This window comes from Pieris brassicae, chromosome 1, assembly GCF_905147105.1.
Source record: "Pieris brassicae chromosome 1, ilPieBrab1.1, whole genome shotgun sequence".
Classification (NCBI taxonomy): domain Eukaryota; kingdom Metazoa; phylum Arthropoda; class Insecta; order Lepidoptera; family Pieridae; genus Pieris; species Pieris brassicae.
The window spans coordinates 11,271,787-11,292,730 of NC_059665.1; the positions used below are offsets into that span (position 1 = coordinate 11,271,787).

Sequence of the window (20,944 nt, forward strand, 5' to 3'; positions counted from 1 at the left end):
CCGTTTCATGCTTTTAAAAATCTTAAGGTAATATTTTGACAGATTTGTCGACTTGGTAGATAATAATATTAAGTTCATAGGAAAATAAACCTTAACCTTGATCAGAACTGTATTTCGCATAGTCATGGTTTAAAATTGAACATAATATAAAATTATGTTTTATTTAAAAATATCACACATTCAAATTTAAGGACTGAATTAAAACTAGTTAACAATTATTCATTTGAATTTCGAATTATATCGTGTCGTGTGTACAGCGTGGTCACGGAATTTAGAGGAGATAATAGAGATGAAAGATTTTCTTATTAATAAACTCAAAACTACTAGACAGAATTCAAAATGTCTTTTACCATTAGAATGCTACATTATTCAGTAACATAGGCTATTGGTTACCAGAATAAGAGGGAGACGGAGCCGGTTGCAGAAGACTTTTGCCAAATGTGGGCCTCGGGACAAGGTCAATCTAATTTCGTAGTAAATAATAATAATAGTTAACTTTGTCTGCGTGAATAAAGTCTTATATTATAATATAGGCTTACTGCTGGTCTTAAATAATTATAGTAATTAAATTCCGCGTTTAGTGTTTGTTGTCAAACACAATATAGAAGCTAAAATATGCCGACAGCAAATATTAGTATGACATCAGCTCAGCTGTTTCTAAGTTGAAGGTTGGTCATTCGAATAGGCCATCAGTCCATACCCTAAGCAGGCCCCAAGTAGCCAAACAGACGTGTCAATTGTTTGACCAAAGATGTTGACAAATTACAGCTGAGGCTTAACAGGTTATCATTACTGTTGTACTGTTTTAAATACACCTTTCGTTAATAGACAATGCGAATTGAATATGTGTTACAGAAGTTTTACAATTGCAGAACATAAATAGTTTTTATTAAAGACTCGGTTTGTCCGGTATGTGTATGTCTTTTTTTTTAAGAACTACTTACGCAATGTTGGACAGAAAAAGATGACAATCCTTATAACAACTATATGTTCAGTCCATATATTCTTAACCCTAAAGTTTGAATCAGAGTCCCATTTGATGTATCTTAGATCATTCCCGACTCTGAGGGTAAGATTGGAGAATCCCAATGTCCGACTCGCGTTGTCCAAATTTTTGACATATTTGTAAGATCTAGAATCAAATATTTGTTTTCCTTAGAAGGGATTAGGAGAGGCATCCAAAAGCAGATTTCTTAAATCAACAATAAGTACTACACGTAATACCGCAGTTTCTTGTTAAACAATTTAGAACACAAAAACTTAAACCGATATATTTAAAAAAAATAAAGACAATCGTAAATAATTGCAGTTATAGTGTTAATTTGTGAATTGCAAATTTGCATTCGTCTACATGTTTGCACAGCTGCAACTCAAAACATTGTTGATATATAAAATTACCAAATATTCAAAAAGGCGATACATAGGAGCCGCTTAGTGTAAACTCGTGTCCAATGACGCGACGGAAAATGGCAAGTTGGGAAATACCAGTGTGGCGTCACTAGATGGCGTTAGTGTGGCATTTATGTCTTCAGTCATATCGAATTGTCAGCTGACAACCTCGTTTGACGTTAAGCCTTCAAAGGGATGAGTTACAATTAGTTTACGACTTTTGAAGTGAGTTTCAATTTAAATACATGAAGGGCATAAGTTCCGTTGCCAGCGAAACAATATTTAATCTTGATTAATAAATCGCTAAACCGATAATTAGAAGCAAACACGTTCCTAAGTGATTTATAAACATATATACATACCAATTATTGCTTAGAACTCAGAAAAAACCCGCCAACATTTTATTTATTACTCATAAAACAATTGTTGTTATTTAAAAAACACAGATTAAGTGGTCTATTACATGTAATAATTAGTATGTTATTACTAATTGTGATTTTAAATCAAGCCTTGGCGTCTAGTAAAACGTTATCAGACATCCTAAGTTGGCAAAGGTCGCGTTTTACGACTCCGATAGCCATTTACTACAACATCCAAAAATCAAGACGTAATCATGTATATATTACAACTGCGTGAACTGGGCTTCGGCTTCAAATCTGGGTCAAATATTAATATATTATGTTATTACTTTTTGTATACAAATCGAGTAAAAAGAGAATACAGTTTTTAAATTAACATTTTCAGTCAACGGCCTCTTCGAGGAGCGATGTTTTTTCGGAAGCCGTCCAAAGGTTTAGGTACTCTTCATCGTTAAATGTGGAACCAGGTGACCACCGAGGTATTTCCGAACCAATTTGACTTCTCCTTCCAGCCCAATCTTTCAGAAAAGAGCGTAACTATTTTTAAAAGGTCAGCAACGCACTTGCACGCCTTCTGGTAATGTGAATGTCAATGCGGTATGACTTAACATCAGGCGAGCCTCCTACCCGTTTGCCTCCTATTAGATAAAAAACTACCTAAAAATAAGCATTCTATAATTTCTGCCACGATTTTATTTAACTTTATAATCCTATATATATAAAGATAAGGATTTATCAAAAGTCAAGTAATTTGTTCTGGATGTTAGTAGGATGGTTCGATAACAACAGGTTGCAGAAGCTATCTAAAATTGCATTTTTCAATGATAACGTCGTATTTTTGTACGATATCGGTGCAGAATGTAAACACGAACTACGTGCACGCCAAGTCCTTGGTGACTTCTGATAATTTCCACAATCTTAGAATGAAGCACTACCGATTCGTATTTAAAATCAATGATATATTTATTTTCATTACAAAACCGTTATATTATTTGCTAATAAATTTATTATATATGAATAATGAAATTTTTAATCGTAATAATACAGTTCAGCTTGTATCGCTACTGGAATAACAGCGTTCCACAACTGAGCGTTATGTACTTCAGAGCCAATTCAGCTTAGGGTCCTTCAAGAAAAGAGCGTACAAATTCTTAAAAGGCAACGTACTTGCGACCCATCGACGACGACGGCAATATGAGTGTCCATGGGCGGCGGTATCACTTAACATCAGGTGAGCTGCGCGTTTGACTCCTATTACATAAAAAAAGACGACAAATGATAACAAAGATTTTGTAGGCATTTGTTTTTTCAAATAAGGCAAAGTTTAAAAATCAGTTTAACATAATTTAACAAGACGTGTGCATAATTAAGTTAACGAAATGCAATTGACTCCACTTGACTCTGACCTCTAATTAAATCTAACTGCTACTTATCCCATACAAACTTTTCGAGACTCTGTACCCATTGAGTTTAAATTAATGCTAATAATGTATTATTACTCCGAACCGCAATAAATAAAGCCCCTCAAAAATTTACCTTCAATCTATCAATATGCAATCGAAAAAAACACTTTTCATAACGTAGAGAAGAAAACTTTGTTAAGTACAATTGATATACATATTCAAACAAATAATAAATATTGATAATATAGGAGAGCACGGATGGCTCGTTCGGTGAAGGAATACATCAGTTTCTAAGGTTTAGACCCAAAAAAGCACAGACCTAACGATAAGGTAATTAGGCGGTTAAGAACAAAAATGATCATGAAACAGATACATAAATAACAATCAAAGCGGGGTAAGGTACACTTGTACCTTAGCACTTACTTGCCAGTGCACCCAAACTAATCAAGATATCAAATATCATTAGTAGGATAAATCGAACATCCGATCACACACAAATCGTTACAAAAAATGCAGTTTTTTCTCATCTTAGTTCTCACAGTACTTGAGTCATGCTAATTTATTGACAATGTATACTAAAAAAGCGGAAACTATCCTACTTTAATGTCAAATGAAATAGATATATTTATTTTTATAATATTAAACGAATTAATAACTAATATTAACTGTATATTTTCAAATTATTTTCATTTAAATATAATTATGAAAAAGTTCACATTATCTCTCAAGCTCGACGACACCTATGTAAAATATAGGAAATATATATACAAACAAAATCTATCATTTGATATAATTCAATGATAAGATTTCATCCCTGATATCGTAGGTTCGATTCCCCGCTGTGCATCAATGCACTTTCATTATATGTGCACATTTAACATTCGCTAGAACAGTTAAGGAAAACATCGCGATGAAACCGGGATGCCTTAGACCCAAAAAGATGGCGTGTCAGGAGGCTGATCACCTACTTGCCTATTAGATTGATGATCACGAAACTGATAAAGAAGGCCGTCAGACGAGATCCAGACCTAAAAAGCTTGTAGCGCCACTGATTATAATTAAATTATTGAAGTTATTCAAATTCAAATCATGAACAATTTCATAACTATATAAAAGTATCTATGCATACATTTCAATAAATTGTAGATGTTTTTTTATTTATCATGGACACGCGTCATCCCTTTAATATTTAAATTAAATAATAAGTGTTAATTAAATCAGTGGTAATGGCGTGCACACAAACAGGTTGTTTTCTCGTCGCGGATGAGCTGCTACAGGGAGTTAGACTAGGGCATCGGCCTTTTCTCTATGGTCTGGAGATTTTAGATTTCTTGCAAGCTTCCTATCATTACGAAAACCATAGACTGAATCAGTGCTATTAATCTTAGTTGTTTTTTTATTATTTTAAAGCGTAAGCAATAAAAACTTTTTCATAATTATATTTTATTATGTTTTAGTTTATTGTTGATGGTCTGTATTTTAACTACTATCTACCGACGCATTAGAAAATAACACAAAGAGCTTTACACGTAGAGAATTGATATTTTATATGCATATGAAGTAAAATATACAAAATATACTAGATAGTCTTCTGTTCCAGTTCCTATTACACTTGGATACCATTTAGTTAACATGATACATTATGAAATCTTTTATCAGCTAATCTAAGGCATTCATACAGGTCCTCGGAAAAAACACTTGATATACTTAATTGTAGCGGAAATACTTGACACAAATTGCATAATTGGAATAAATTAAGTTTGATTTGAGCGGATATTAAATAAACGTAATTTTGGCTGAACATATTTCGATTACTTTTGGAATATCTAAGAGAGAATATAAGTTAATTTTAGGTTTACCAGGCAGTTTACGAATTGAGTTATCTAAATATTTAATATACAATGACATATTATGACCAAATCCACCAAAGAGGATGTGAGGAAATATTTGAAGAGCCTTCGAAATATTAAACATTAAATTTCAGTTTTCTTAAATTCTTAAGTCTATTAATGTACTAACTTATGTAATCTGTTTTGGCTATGTCAAAGTGTTTTGCTTTATAATAAGCTAATAATAATATACTATAATTAATAAACAGTTTGGATATTCAAAAGCGAATATGGCTTTGGTTTTACCTATTACCATTACGAGGAGGTAAAATTAACAAATTATCGTTAAACGCGCGTATTACGTATAATCATTTTTAGTGAATTGATTTTAGGAAAAATAGTATTCCGTAACATTGCCCATTCAATGAATATAATTCGATTCAAAAAAGGCTTTTTCTTAAGGCAGACGTCGTGTCTTCTTTACCGTTCTAGCAAGTGTTACCACCAGATGCACACGCAACATCACTCCGCAAACTATGAAGAAGTCTTTGAGATTTCTACGTAATAATTAAAGAAAAATTTAAATACATTTAAGCGTTAACCAACTATAGTTGATGTCATTAAATCCGTGCATAACTGAATGTTTCATGTATACTACGAAATAACGGCGGGACCTTTAGCAAATATTTGCGACCGGTTAAATACATCTTTACTGTCTGGTTAATATTCAAAATATTTTATTATAACGTTTAATGTTTCAGGAACTTTATTTCTCATTACAAAAATGTTTTATATGAAAAACTTTATATTTAAGAACGAGATACACGTTGCCATCAGCCGTCCTAAGTCTACTAGGCTAATCTATATATCTAGGCTAGGATACGTATATTTAATGCCATTTTGAATTGATTAACGCGCTAATATTACAAATTTCAGACGGTAATTCATTAAATAATTGCACATCCTCATACTTAATAGACTCATTCAAATAATTTGTACGCAGCAATACGAATATATTATGGTAATAAGATATAAAAGATAGTCATTATTATTTTAACACCAAGGGATTTTTTATTTTATTTGTGAGTTTTTTTATAAAACTCACGTTCATGAACTCATGATATATCCTCGTAGAAACAAGCAATTTATAATAAGATGTGGTCTAATGATCACGAAGGTTTTAAAAAATCTCGCTGGCTCGTCAAAGGGCAATAGAATTTCACGGTATATGGACGAGCGAACACAAACATATCGCACGATAAGCGATAGGTAGAGAAATCACTTAATTAAATCTTTTTATGCCTGGAAAGTTTTGAAATTTATTGTGAACTACTGATAAAGCCTCTAACCCGTGAGAATGCGTTTTATGGTAACAATTTTACATACCTCAATATTTAATTTAATTAACTAAGTACTATGCTGTAGTACAGGACCGATCAAGTTGGTATTCAACGCTGGATGCTTTTGCCCTACTTGGGACACATAAGATTTTTAGTCAACTAAGTATATTATATATATCAGCATATTACTGTACTTGGAAGGCTTTGAATGAACCTTGATATTAACAAACTTTTTACTAACCAAAATTGTGCAATCATAAATTTTCGTCATTATCCAACTAGTAAACACCGAGGAATCTGTTTCAAATTTGAATTTTTTAATTATACCAATAAAAATCTAATCTTTCAAATCAATCGATATTTTGTTATCAATGTTTCGAGCGCTGTCTAATGACAACAATGTATTGAGAATGCAACTGTAAAATCGTTTTTAATGACAACTTCTCTTGTCACACAAAAACGTGGAATAAACCTACTCAGATGTAATAAGTGAATGGGAACTCTAGCTTTATTGTCCATTGTTATGAGTTGTTTTCCACAAACATTGTAGCATATTAATTAACTAACACTCAGTACAGTCAGTTTTACAAAATTGTACTAAAATACAACACCTTACGCTCATAACAATAAGGATTATATTCTGCTTAGGCACTCAACCGTAACATAGCTTTGAATCGCAAATCGGCGTTTTGATGTGAATAATTGTACTAGGTTATATCTAGGGCAACGCCCCAGCCATTGTTAAATCCGGTAATGAAGTCTATTTTAAACAATATTAACGAAGTTATTTTGGACCCTTCCAGTTCTACCGGTTTGCTAATTGCTGTGAAAGATATTTTCAAAGTTGTAAGCAAGTTTTTGGAGGTTTTGGGAATTTTATCATGTTACACTTAGGCTAATCCCAACTGAACTGCCTTTGAAATCTGAATCACATTAAAAAAGTCTAAACCGCGCTAGTGTTGCCAACTCACCGGTAAATGAACAATATACCTAACTCACTAAACTCAGTAAGATTTTCATAAAGCACTAGTAACACTACTCTCCTACGCTGTTCAGTTAATAAGGCTAATTACAAAAGATTCATTATAACGATTAAACATATGATTAACGAGATAAGAATGTGAAACTCGTAAATGTAATGTTAATAAGCCGCATCGGTAGTTTACTTTAACTTCATTATTTCATTATTCAAAGTGAATGACCGCCGTGGCGCAGTAATTGTCATCGCTCGAATTTCTAAAAGGTCACAAATTCGTCTCTCGCGCGTGACATTCAAACTTATAGAAATGCATTTAAAATATAATTTTAAACATTTAGGATTCATTATTATTTGCAACAGTAGGAATTATTTTATGCAATAAGTTTGTTAGGCGTACACCAATTTGCAGAAGTTTAATATCATTTTTGTACAAAGTCTAAAAAACTTAGCAGTGAATTTTGTTTTTTAATATTATCCGGTTAGATGTAGAATATTAAAAAAACTTTATAGTTTTAAAAAGGAAACAAAGTCCTATTAATAGTCTAACATTTAAAATTAATCAAAAAATTTGAGACCAATTAAGATTTTAAAAGCCCTGTAATTCAATTCAATTCAATTAAAAATGAAATCCAAGAAACACAATGAACCCAAAATCTATTCAGACAAACCAACAGCAATTACAGAAGCTGTGTGGTGCAAAAAACTGTGTTTTCCATTAGCCAACCTATCATTACTTTGCCAGTTTTAGCCGAATCATTGTCATTACTTAGACGTGAATGTACAAGACAAAAGCAATTGTTAGATTGCCACGCAGAGATTTGCTTGCAGTAATTTTTTTTATAAAAACAAAGCTATTAAGTTATTAGTTAAAATTTATACTTGGCTAAGAACCACAATATACCTGTGAACACATATATGCATTACATTGAATAATATCAATTTTGGTAATACACAATAAGTATACTCTGAATAACCTAAAGACAAATTCAAGTAAAACTCTCAAGATACAATGGTACTGAATCTACTTGATTCAAAAGACAATAAATTTAAGAAATATCTATGACTAATATATAAAACTGTAATATATGTATAGAAGTAACTAATTACTTCAAATCAAAACAGATAATATATTTATTAGATAGATATGATATCAAGTTGATAAATTAATATGAAAAACAACAATAACATTCTTAGTTAATTTTATTAATGCAGTGTTCATTAGTTTACATAAAATATTTATACTTGAATAAATGGTTTTATAAGCAAAAAGCAAAATGGTTTATAATTTTGAAATTATTAATATTACACTGAAATTCATATTTAAAACTGGTTTTTCTGAAGTTAGATAGAATAGAGGATAGTAGGAAATTATATGAATATATAAATAATTTTAATTCAATGATGAATATCAGAAATGTCTTAAAACCAACAAAATGAACATAAAGGATTAACCCCTACATCCCACATTACACCAAACCCCTTATCATGATCAAAAGTATATTGAATTAATATGTTTAAATTTAATATTATTTATGGACAGATAGTGAGAAAATAACAGCATGTGATTGAAGTGATAGTACATTTGAACATTTCTATGAAAATCTTTGTTTTTAGACATAAGATTCTATAATAAATTAAAATAATTCACTATTTTTTTATAGATTTCCGAGTAAACACACCTCAAGAAAATATAAGTATTTTAACAAACAATAAATTATTTCTCCTGGAATTCAGGCCTTACCTTGAAAACTTGTCTGCCAATTATTATCCAATCTGCATGGAATAAATCTGTCCATAGGTTCTGGCCGGGCCAGCACATACTGGTTCCTACTCACAGGACTGCACTGCTGCTGAAGTCTTTTTTCATATAATTTACTAAACATTTTAAGTCTTTCACTAAAGTCTTCTTAAAATTCGCGGCGATATATAGGAAGATTGCGTCTAGAATCTTTTCATGAAACTAGGTTATCATTCGATCATGATATTATTATCGTGCAGTACCGCACTGGTGCGCTTAACGTTTTGAAGTAATGTTATACGCAGCGAGAAGACTACTGAGTCTCTCGACTGCTCACCACCATATGAATGCATTTGACATGATTGGTCATTGGTACCAAAACTTTAGACTGGGTATTTACTACAATGTATAATGTACAGTAAAATATTTCAATTCCACTTTTAATACCTGAATTTGTATTCGCTATTTTAAAATTTATAACTCAAAATCTTTCAATTTGGATTTGTTGCACGTAAAAAATCGAAACGAATTTCAATATTGACGGAATTGAAAAGTCAGAAGTTAAAGTTGCCATTTTCTAAAGAATACATTTTGAAATCAAACGGTTATTTATTTGTCGTGTTATTCTGTATCGATATATTTTTTTTACAGATAATACTCCTACAGAATATATACCTTAGCCATAATGAAATTAAAACCGAGCTAAAATTGCCATATATTAATCCTTTATTTAATTTATGCATCATTAAGAGATCAAACCATGCTATTATTTATTTTACATAAATTGGTAGTTATTACCTTCCAGGTTAGCATCGCCCTTTTTCAATATTATTTCTCGAAACAAAATATTGGACAGTTATTTTTTGATACAATAATTGCTTATCATAAAATGTCTTTAAAACGTTTACAGTAGATGTAAAACAGTTAAATGTTAAATTATAGATATAGGGTAAGTAGGTTGTCTTAATCAGACTAATAAGGACAAGGGAAATAAGACGTAATTAAAAAGAGTATTTTAATTAAATAATTTGCTTAATTAAAACTATTTCAGAAATATATTATTATTTATGACAAAATACGACACAACATCAAAGTTAGAAACTAAGATCGTAAAATTATGATAAAATAGAATCTAATATGTTAACATTCGTTTATTAAAAATTCTTAAGGATTTTATTTATTGTTCGTACAATTTTGAAGAAGAATTAACACATAAAGACAAAAAAAAATATTATAAGCATTCACTTAAATAATGATGTGTACCAGGATGGTTAGGATTTTCTTATCGAATCTTCTAATTGCTCATTGTCAATAAATGAATTTAAAAAATTGGTCTATCATTTGTATAGTTCACGGGTTTTAAATGCAGTTCCAGTACAGTATACGATTATTTTAAATCCACACAATTTTATTTTATTTCACACAAAAACTTAATTCTTAACTCTGCACTATGTCATTCACGGCAATCACTTTTTTATCGATCATATGCTTTAAACTTTGTTTTCGTCTTTTTAGCCATTTTTGGACCTTACCTTTATTATTCAGATAGACCACAGATAACATTTTTGTCTTTGGATACATCTGCGCTTGATTTCTACCACCTTCAGTCAACTTTATAGTTTATAATCTGCCTAAAAAACTAAGCATTCATTTATTATTTTTCTCTGTTATTTTATCATTATTGGAATTGAGCGTAGTTAATAATTATAAGTGATTTAATTATTGCTAAGAATTAGTGCATATTGATTGATTCGGAACTTCTACTTGGGTATTTTATGTATTTACTTATTTAAAGAAGTAATTTATACCAGAAGTACATTTTAACATCAATAAGGTATGTTGCTTTTTAACCCTCAAAGTAGTAGCAGTTATATCGTAATTTTTTTTAACGATTGTAATAGTGGAGCACCTTAGGGTGTTAGTCCCTTTAAAGCCTTTAGTCTTAAAAAACTGAATGGTGGCAAGTTATACATGTTATATTTAAGAGAAGTACAAGTATTTAATACTGGGGATCTAAGTGCTTTTCGTTACATGTGCATAAGAACTGTGTCAGAAAATATACAGTAATTTTAGCATTACCCGAACTAAGAGCCTTGACATCATTTGAAATTATGTCTTAATAATTCACAATGCTTGAGAATTAAATAATACCTATGATGAATGTACCATCTTAAGGTTTCACTATACTTCATGTCATGTGCAACCCATTTTTGTTAAAAAGGGATGCTACTACTATACTAATACCTGGGATGACTAATTTTAAACTTGTTTTTGATTATACCACAAATTTCTATGTAGAGGGAAAATGAAGGACCCTATCTTTCAAGAAATGAACATACCAATTCTTAAAATGCTGGCAACTCACTTGCACGCCCTCTAGCATTTATCCATCCTTTATTACTTATGACTTAACAGCAGATGAAGCTCTTGCCTGTTTTCCCCCTGTTCTTACATAAATTAATTTCAAAAATATCATAAGGTTATTTCACAAAAAAAACACTAGAAAAGTTCTATTAATAATGGTTTATTACACACAGCCACAAATTTTATAAATAAACTATAAGCCCATTTCAACATTAGAATTGACCACTATGCAGTATACTGATTAGTACATAATGGTGCTATAATCCTTAGGATAAAAGATAACACCATAAAATATATTTCAACAAATACTGGCATTCTATGAACACAGAAGTAATAGGACTGTTTAAAAAACCTTTTCTCTGGAAAAATAATATATATAGCTAAAAAATATTACAAAATGCTTAAAACTTTAGAACAAAATATCTGTATTGTTGCTACTAAGATATAGCTTTCTCTGTTTCCAGTAAGGAAAATGTATATTAGAAGGTGTTTTTTAGGCAATTTTTACTATTTATCACCAAAAATAATTCTAATCATCTAAATGTAAAAAATATACAATTGTTCACTATGAATTTTCTATAAAAGCTTGGTGTAACAGGGGCATTAACTGCTCTTTGTACAATGGATGTGTGTCCCCATGTGTTATTTTTAATATTTTTTCTGCACTTTTTAACTGTTGGACTGCTTTCTTTAAGTCCATTTTGTAGAGCAGTATCTTTCCATATTTTAAGTGTAGTAAGCCCAGAAGAGGATGAAGGGGTCCATAATAAAACCTGAAAACAGGACAAAATTTCAGAGATAATGTCCAAAGATTATAATACAAGGTTTAATATTATATGTCATGATATGAAATATTACCCCACATTTTGTGTAAATTAAGTATATTTTTAAATACACTTTAAAAATTATTATCACAATTACATATTTTTTATGTTTCAGGTATGAAATATTTTAAACCTTAAAGTCCAACCATGAAATTAGCAAGGTATAAGAAAGCCCAGAAATATTTGAAATTCTACTACAACAACTATGCCTTCCGCCAACCTTATCAAGTCATGATGGATGGAACATTCTGTTTTGCAGCCTTTCAACAACACATTAACATACGAGACCAGCTCCCTAAGTACCTTGATGGAAATATAAAATTTTTAACTACAAGATGTATAATTATAGAAACTGAGAAAGTTGCAAAGAAGACACAAGGTGCTCTCGCGATTATAAAACAGTTTGGAATCCACGAATGTGGTCATAAGGAACAGAAAAGTGGTTCTGAATGTATTTTATCCATGATTGCTGATGCTAACGATAAGCATTATATAGTTGCCACCCAGGATCGTGATTTGCAACAACGTATAAAACGCAAGCCTGGAGTACCACTTATTTACCTACATAATAAGTCTCCGACATTGTTGAAACCTTCATCAGAAAGTTATAGCAAAGCATATCAGCTGTATTCTGGAGACTCCAGTAGATTGATAAGCGTAAGTCAAACTGAAGCCTTAGAAAAAATGAAGAGGACTCTCGGTATTGAAAGTGCTCCAGAAGTAAAGAAAGTAGTAGCAAAAAAACCACATAACCCAAATCCTTTGTCATGCAAGAAGAAAAAGAGAAAGAACAATGTTAAACAAAATATTAAAGAAGGAAAAGTCAGGAAACGAAAAAAGAATAAACAACAAGTTGTAATTACGTCAAAATCCTAACCTATTCAATATATATATATTTTAATTTTTTAACCAAATACTTTTTTTTTATAAATCTAATATAACTAGCAAGCAACGTAATAACCCAAACAATTTACAAATTTATCCATACTGTGAAATAGTATGGATGCCTGAATTAAATATGTTGTTCCCCAGAGAATGTAAGTGCTTGCTCCTATTTCACCATCCTCCTGCTGATAGAGGACAAATATTTGTTTTTTATTTATTTTAATATTATTCATTTCTTAAGATATCATGTGGAACATGGTGTAATGGTTGCAGCTCCTTACATTGTGAAAAATAAAAACTTGGTGATTAAAAAGACTGGCGGAGAGTTTATTGCCAGTTCTTCTCTTCCGTTCTACGCCCTTGATTTGAGAACTGGCAGTAAATGTAAAATTAGAAGCATTTTATATACATATCTGTTTTTGGCGTTCATAAGTGTGACCGAATTTTTGAATGCAAACAATTTAACAAAAATATTTGCTTTACAGTTAGTCTATAAAAAATCTTCTAATAAGTTCTAATTGAGTTAAGTAATTAATTTAAATACCAATTGAAATCGCGATATTTCTTACAATATTACGATGGTTTATTACGTTTTATATTATTAGTACATCTAGACTGTCAAAAGCGTAATTAAATGTGATACTGGTCGGTGATACCTAAAACATGGCAACAATGCCTCTGCGTATACGCACGCCTTCTGCCACAATTGTACATTTACGAACGCATCAAAGGATTGCTCTAATATTTGAGCGTAAAACACATTCAATGGATGTAGCACTCCCTTTTGTTTCTCAATGCAGCATTTACATACTTCCACGTCTGATTAAGGATTAGGTTATTATTGAGTTGACATATTCAAATATTTTGAATCACTTCACTCAAACATCACTGATTTAATCTCAACTCGTAAACAAAAAAGTTGTCATTTTTCTTAACATAGAAAAAGTATCAGCTGGCATCATTTTGACAATATACATAAACACTGACAGTTTTTGAAAGTGCATAAGATATTTATTTTCTTAGGTTTTAGATTCTGTTAGCAGTCTGTTGTTAATAACTAGAGAATTCGTTCACTGCTAAAGACTGAATAGAATGTATAAACAGATAATGCAATTTTATGGCAACATTCAAATATATAACAGGTATTATATATATTTGTATTAGTTATATATAATTATTTGAAATATGTAAAATAAATATATTTAAAAGGATACAAGCCACACTTGAGTTCTTCATATCCAATAAAATCATTTCTGAGCAACTCATTGCTTCTTTAAAAACTCCTATACTTTCATCTGGATATTTTGTACCACATTTTGAACACATCACATTTTCATTAACGTTTTTATCATCACAAATTATTTCACCGCCACTTTCGTTAACACTATTTTCAATATTACTGGCAACACCGTTCTCGATAGTATTGTCATCGCCATTTTGAATATCACCATCGATATCTTCAAGTTCTTCGTCATAATTATTTTCACCATTTATAATACTTTCGTGAATTCTTCTGATTCTCTCACATTTTTCAACGATAACTAATTTACAGTTTTTCTGCCAATGTACGTTAACGGGATTATCACATTCTTTTTTCAAACATTTTGCTGCGTGAACGTACTTTAACTGCTCGATATCTGGAAACATTTTGGTGACGATACATATATGGACATAAATTGACATACATACTTACTATTGCTAAGTTAACGGTCAGAGTGTAGTTATAAAGAACTCTATTTGTGTCTATGGGCGGCGGTATTACTTAACATCAGGTGAGCCTCCTGCCTGTTTGCCTCCAATTACATACATTAAAAAACTCTTATATCTGATTTTCATATTACGCGATTTCAGACCCTCGTATAACGTGGATATTTTCCCATATAATGCGGGGATTTCACGCGTTATATTTCTGACTACTGTAACAATGATTTGTACGCATTTATTTCGCTCATAACATTGTTTTTTCTTAATATTCGATTATATTTAAACCCAGTAGTACCCATAGTAAGTAACGAGTTATATGGGGTAATACAAGCGTTATGCGAGAATTCTCCTACAACGTGTTTCCTATAACACACACACAGTACAATGTACTTAATTAATTAAATCAAATAGTATTCAATGGCATTATATTTAATAGTAAATATAAAAATAACGTTCTACATGTTTTTTTAAGTCAGTCAAAATATCGAAGCAGTGGTGCTCTGTCCTACTATAATTTCGATCTTGGAGTTTATTTTGTTTGTTGGGTTCTAGGCTCAATATAAGTTAAATAAAATCGAATTTTTAAGAAAGAAAATGTATAAAGTAGCCCTTTAAACACCCCTTAAGAGCTTTGGGGCACCACAACCATGTGACCATTTATAACTATGAATGGAATGTCTAAATGAAATCTCAGCCAATATATCAAGACTCACTCAAACACTTCTCGCACTGGCAAACAAAATAGTAATTCTGCAAGAGCTCTTTCTGTCGATCAAGTGGTGTCTTCATTAGATCTATATATGATATCCTGATCTGAAAAAGAAAACTTACATTTACAGCATTTATTCAAATATTCATTTCCAACAATTCACGAACTGTTTATGCTTTGAATACTTATTTAACAGATATAAATGACGACATTTCGAGTGTTAGACATGCCTTCGATATGGCAATATTTTAATGTCAAAAATAATCTCTCAAATTGAGGTGGCATTATCTTTCGATATGATTATATATTTCTTTAATTTACCATTTTGTACCGTCTCATTTATATAACATTCAACAATTTGAATTATAATTTTTGAATTTTTTTACCCATAAAACGCAATAATAATAATATTAGCATCACGAAAATGTGCTACCTTTTTGTCGAAGAAAAGGAAGAGAGCGATTGAGATTGAGAGAGTGAGAAAGGGCGAAGGTAGCATGCAGGTAGCAAATAGCCATACAGCGAGAGGTGGGAGAGAGCTATAGTGAGAAAGATTGAGAGATCGAGGGAAAATACACGCTATTGGTTGATGTATTCGTTTAGTAGTTAGTATTAGAAACTTTAGACGGCAATTCTGTCGCAGATTTTTTATTTATTTATATTATCATTAGCACGTATACAGTGTGTAAACAGTGTGAATATAGATATACAAATATATAGAGTGATCATATGATCATATGGTACATGATCATCTATTGGGGCTTTTACTTTAGTAATTTTTAATTTACAAAGAAGTTTCATTTCGGACATGTGTACTTTGTACGCACGAACTTTTTTTGTATCTTGATTCATATAATAAGAATCTCAGAATTTAAACACTTACTGAAATTGTAATATTTTATACCTAAGTGTAATAATTCCATCTTAATGATTTATACATGTATTTTGGTAGTCCAGAATAAAAAAATCGCTGATCAGAGCTGAACAGTTCTCGAATCGTCGAATTATAAATAATTAAATTCAGATGTAAAGGCCATTAGAATTTGTACTAATCAGACAATGTAAGGTTAGTTTATTACTGGTAAACTTGTTTATAAACATACGTTTTGTAATATAAACTTCTATATCAAGAGCGTCGACAGGGATCAAATAGAGAACTTTTAATGAACTAGACAATATTATTTATTATTCTTACTAGATTTCGCCTGCTTGGCTTTCAATTAAAAGTAGCAAGATTTTAACTTTAACAATAGACAATATATTTTTATTTCAGCGATAGCGTTTTAAATCGGAAATCATAACTATTAGTAAAGACCATAATAACAGATCCTGAGTTTATCGAGTTAATATTGATAGTTCATACACTTTGCTGTAAACATTTATTGATTAGATTAGAAAATATATTTATACTTCGTAAAAACACTCCAAATTACCTTTTTCCAATCGAACTTGGGCATATCCACAATAGCCCTAACGATAATCTTCTTTCCATCAAAAGTGGCGACTGCGTTGGGATTACAACTATGGTCTATAATTGAAGCAGCGATGTAAACACCAGATCCGATGGAATTCATGTCCATGTCTAATATTGTGAAGCTGTTTATTATCATCTACAATATTTAAATGGCATTTCAAAATTAAACCAGTGTCGGCCTTTGGTTTGAGTGTGACTCTAAATCCTGAGGTCGTGCAATCGATTCTACCTAAAATCGCTCGTACGGAGCAAAAAAATTGGGAGAATACACCGACTTGCCTTATAAAAAATAATCACGAAACAGATACAGATACTCAAGACCCTCTTGGTGCGTTCTAGCGTGACTGATGTTTCCTTATTGAAAAAAAAATATAATAAGAGATTATAGAGAGTGGAAGAAATGAATACAATTCATCTCGTGGTCGAATGATGATCAGCTAAAACGTCAACGATATTCCAATCAATGTAATACATAGTGAAAAAAACCAAAATAATTTAGTATATGTAATTTTATTTGATAAAGATTTTGTGGCAGTTATTAAAAAATAAACACGAATATTTTGACGGCTTTGATTCGCTTCTGTCCCATCAAAAAACTTGTGCCGATGCCTGACTTGGTGAAAAAATTAATTCTGATCAATCATACTTAATAAAAGTAACTGTAAATCATATACTTTATAAAACGGGCAGGAGGCTCATCTGATGTTAAGTGATACCGCCGTCAATGGACACTCTCAATGCCAGAGGGTTCGCTAGTGCATTGCCGGCCTTTTAATATGGAAGAAAGATTCGGATCCATCTCCATTTTTATCAGACCCTAGGAAACTTTACTTATAAGAAATAACGATATTCAGATCGTGTAAAGAATGAGAAAGTCGTTCACTTTTATGTACTAATTAGCAGACTCTTTAAAATGAGGGAATCAATAATAACCTTTGGTCTTTGTTAAGATTCGTACTACCACAGTGAGTTCCTTACTCTTACTTACTTAACTTTACAAGGTTCTTCGGTACTTACGTATCAACGCCACCGCGGTATTTTAAAGTTTTAGAATAATAACCCCTAACCACTTTCACGCACCGGAAATAGTTATTTAAATAAAATATTAATATACTAACCTAGCCTAACCAAACAATAAATAACAGCATTTTTGCCGCGGTGGCGTTAATACGTAAGTACCGGTTCTTCATTGGAAATTCTACATTGATAAACAAAAATAACTTACTCTACCATATAATCCCATGAGATCCACTGTGTTAGGTAACGATATATCGCTCAAGAAATCATAAAGTACACCACAAAGTGACGTGAAATGCTCCATTCGTTTCTTGTCTTTTTTCAAATCGGAATAATCTGTAAAAATCATGTGGGTAAGACAAAAAAATTAAATTTCTTAAACCAAATAATTAAGTTGGAATGTTTAAAGGATTTTGGAGGAGGCGTAGAAAGCGGTCGCAAGGCGTAGAAAGCGCGGACAAACTTTGTACGGACTGAATTTACAAGGGTCGCAAGGTTTAGGTGTTATTACTGGTATGTGGTATAATGTTCTGATAATTTTTATAATAGTAATGAGTTTTCTATTATTCAAAATTGGTCATATCCGCCGTCCAGAACCAGATAACCTGGACAAGGTGGTTGTCGTCGGCAAGGCGGAAGGCAAAAGGCCACAGGGCATATCGGCGACCCGTTGGTGTGACCAAGTCACGATTATCACAGGTCTTCTCATAACAGCTAAGCTAAGCGAACAAAGTGGAGATTGGCCCCTTACACGACCTTCGTCAATGAAGACTACGACTGAGAAGCATTCAATATAAGAATTAACTTCAAAGTACATGACTGAATGACAGTGGTATGCTTAATAATGTTAAGATTCTGACTCGACTGTCTTGACTTGAAATACTAATATCAAACTGAAATAATAATACTAAATATGAAATATTACCCTCAGAATCTTATGTTTAAGCCAAATCTTAATTTATATTTGTTTTGTTTGAACTAAGCACAGTCTGTGAAATTGGATTAGTTTGAGGGCTTTAGTAGCTCAAGGAAGAAGTCTGAAATTATAAAAATCATGCAAAGGCAAGCTTGTATAATTTATGTTCAACTTTGGTGTTATAGTCCTTTTTGTGTAGTCTTTTGTTATTTTGAAGAGTTATCACGTTTTTATAATTATTTCTGGAAGTTTAGGAATGAGGTTTAATTCCAATATCATTGTAAGTTGTGTCTCATTTGTAGATGTCATGTTACTTCACAACCATAACTATATTAGGGTTTATTAAATCTAGAGTATATTTCTATCAAGACTAAGGCACTACATGACAGGATCAATAGTAATATATTATTTTTATATAATCAACCTTTGAACGGACCAATCAAATCAAGATATTATTTATTAAAAATTTAAAATAGTTAACTTACGTGACATAAGGTCCTTCCACATCCTAAATGATGTCTGTGTATAAAATACTTTGTATGAGGTTCCGTCTCCGCGTTTTAGTCTATTTATTATCTTAACTAGCATTCTGGCTGCATCAGGAATTACTTTTGGTGCCACTTTTTTTAAGTTAGCACACTCCCACTGAAATATTTATTCAGTATAATTAGGAGAAATTTTATTATTGGTATGAATTGAAAGGTATCATCATCAGGAGCAAGACCATTTTTTTGTAAAGTATTTTTCATTTTGTTTCATATTGATTTTTTGATTTGATATTGTTTGAATATAATATATAATAAGCTCAGAATTTTTTATTACTAAGACAGAAATATTATAAAATGATAAGCTTTAATAAATACAAGAAGTGTTAGTCAAAGTAGTTTCAGATTTGAAATAAAAATCAAGGAAAATGCACATTATACAATCTCCAGGCAATTAAAGATGCCATATAAAATAAAACACTAATTATCTACTTACCTTTAAATCAAAATACAGATAAATAATTATGTCTGGCCTATGCCGCATGGGGTCTTATAGGACTTAATACAACTTTAAATTAGCAGACTTACATCTTAAATTATAGTATAATAATGATTTTTATTATCTAGGGTAAAATTCTTATATTATCAAATTGTCTTAGCAGGTCTAGTAACTTAATTAATGTAAATATGATAATAAATACCTTATGATCATCCCATGCTGCTCTTTGGCAACTTTTCCCACAATAATGTACAAATTGACAACCTGAACACTTCCGAACTTTGCACCTTTTATATAAAGAAATAATAATTATATTTAAATATATATCAAATGTCTGTGTATTATAAATAGATTTTTAATATATTTTATAGTAATGTTTTATATTATGTTATTAATTTAAAACATTTTAAATGTAGTGTCAGCATGTGGTATCTTTAAAAAAAACATTAATTTAATTTTAATACTTTAGAAGAAGGTAAAATATAAATTTAGTTACTTACTTTTGGAGACAATAGTCACATCTATTTCCAGTTTCTTTTGAGGAAAGTGTGTAAGCGAAAGGTTCTTCTGTTAAAATTAAATCTCCCGCTTTAACTGAACTATCAGTGTTTTTGAATGTATTAATTGTTTGTTCTATCATTATTTATTTTTCTCTTTTCTTAGAGGTAGGACGATACGAAACAATAAAAATAAAGTCGAGCAGTACCTCTACTTGCCCTAAATGTTAAAAGTTACGAAGTTTGTACGATAAAATCAGTTTCTCTACCTGCTGTTCTAAAATTAGGTAAACGATATGTCTTATATTATTTTTAGAATGTACGTAACAGCATACGTAATTACTTCGAATACAAAAATAATAAAAAAACTTTACACTTTCAATGGATAAGAGACTAGGCTAGGCAGTAGGCTAGCATTTGAATCTTGAACTTTGAAGTTAGACGGAATTCATTCGAATATCGACTTTGACAGATTACTTATTAGTATACTAGTTACTGCCTTAGATTTCTTGTGTAGTGGATGGACTAACAAA

General features: G+C 31.1%; 3 protein-coding genes across 3 annotated transcripts in view; 1 reads left to right on the forward strand and 2 right to left on the reverse strand.

Annotated features, from left to right (window-relative positions):
- LOC123709431 (fizzy-related protein homolog) overlaps window positions 1-9,574 on the reverse strand; it is a 65,152-nt gene extending 55,578 nt beyond the window's left edge. Inside the window, exon 1 of the mRNA XM_045660782.1 lies at window positions 9,041-9,574. Coding sequence (XP_045516738.1) covers window positions 9,041-9,182 — 142 coding nt within the window. The 5' untranslated portion in view covers window positions 9,183-9,574. The remainder of the gene's footprint in view (window positions 1-9,040) is intronic.
- A 1,125-nt stretch (window positions 9,575-10,699) lies between these two features.
- On the forward strand, window positions 10,700-13,262 carry LOC123707810 (rRNA-processing protein UTP23 homolog). The gene is made up of 2 exons (XM_045658162.1): window positions 10,700-10,871; window positions 12,341-13,262. Exon 2 carries the CDS (start codon window positions 12,373-12,375, stop codon window positions 13,099-13,101), a length of 729 nt encoding a protein of 242 aa, XP_045514118.1. The 5' UTR covers window positions 10,700-10,871; window positions 12,341-12,372; the 3' UTR covers window positions 13,102-13,262.
- LOC123707801 (histone-lysine N-methyltransferase SMYD3) lies at window positions 11,546-20,898 on the reverse strand. The gene is made up of 9 exons (XM_045658154.1): window positions 20,415-20,898; window positions 20,117-20,201; window positions 19,416-19,575; window positions 18,223-18,350; window positions 16,957-17,133; window positions 15,528-15,627; window positions 14,325-14,747; window positions 13,767-13,929; window positions 11,546-12,174 (listed from the first exon to the last, which is right to left on the reverse strand). The coding sequence occupies exons 1-9, from the start codon at window positions 20,552-20,554 to the stop codon at window positions 11,967-11,969; spliced, it is 1,584 nt and encodes a 527-aa protein (XP_045514110.1). The 5' UTR covers window positions 20,555-20,898; the 3' UTR covers window positions 11,546-11,966.
- Window positions 20,899-20,944: the final 46 nt, after the last annotated feature.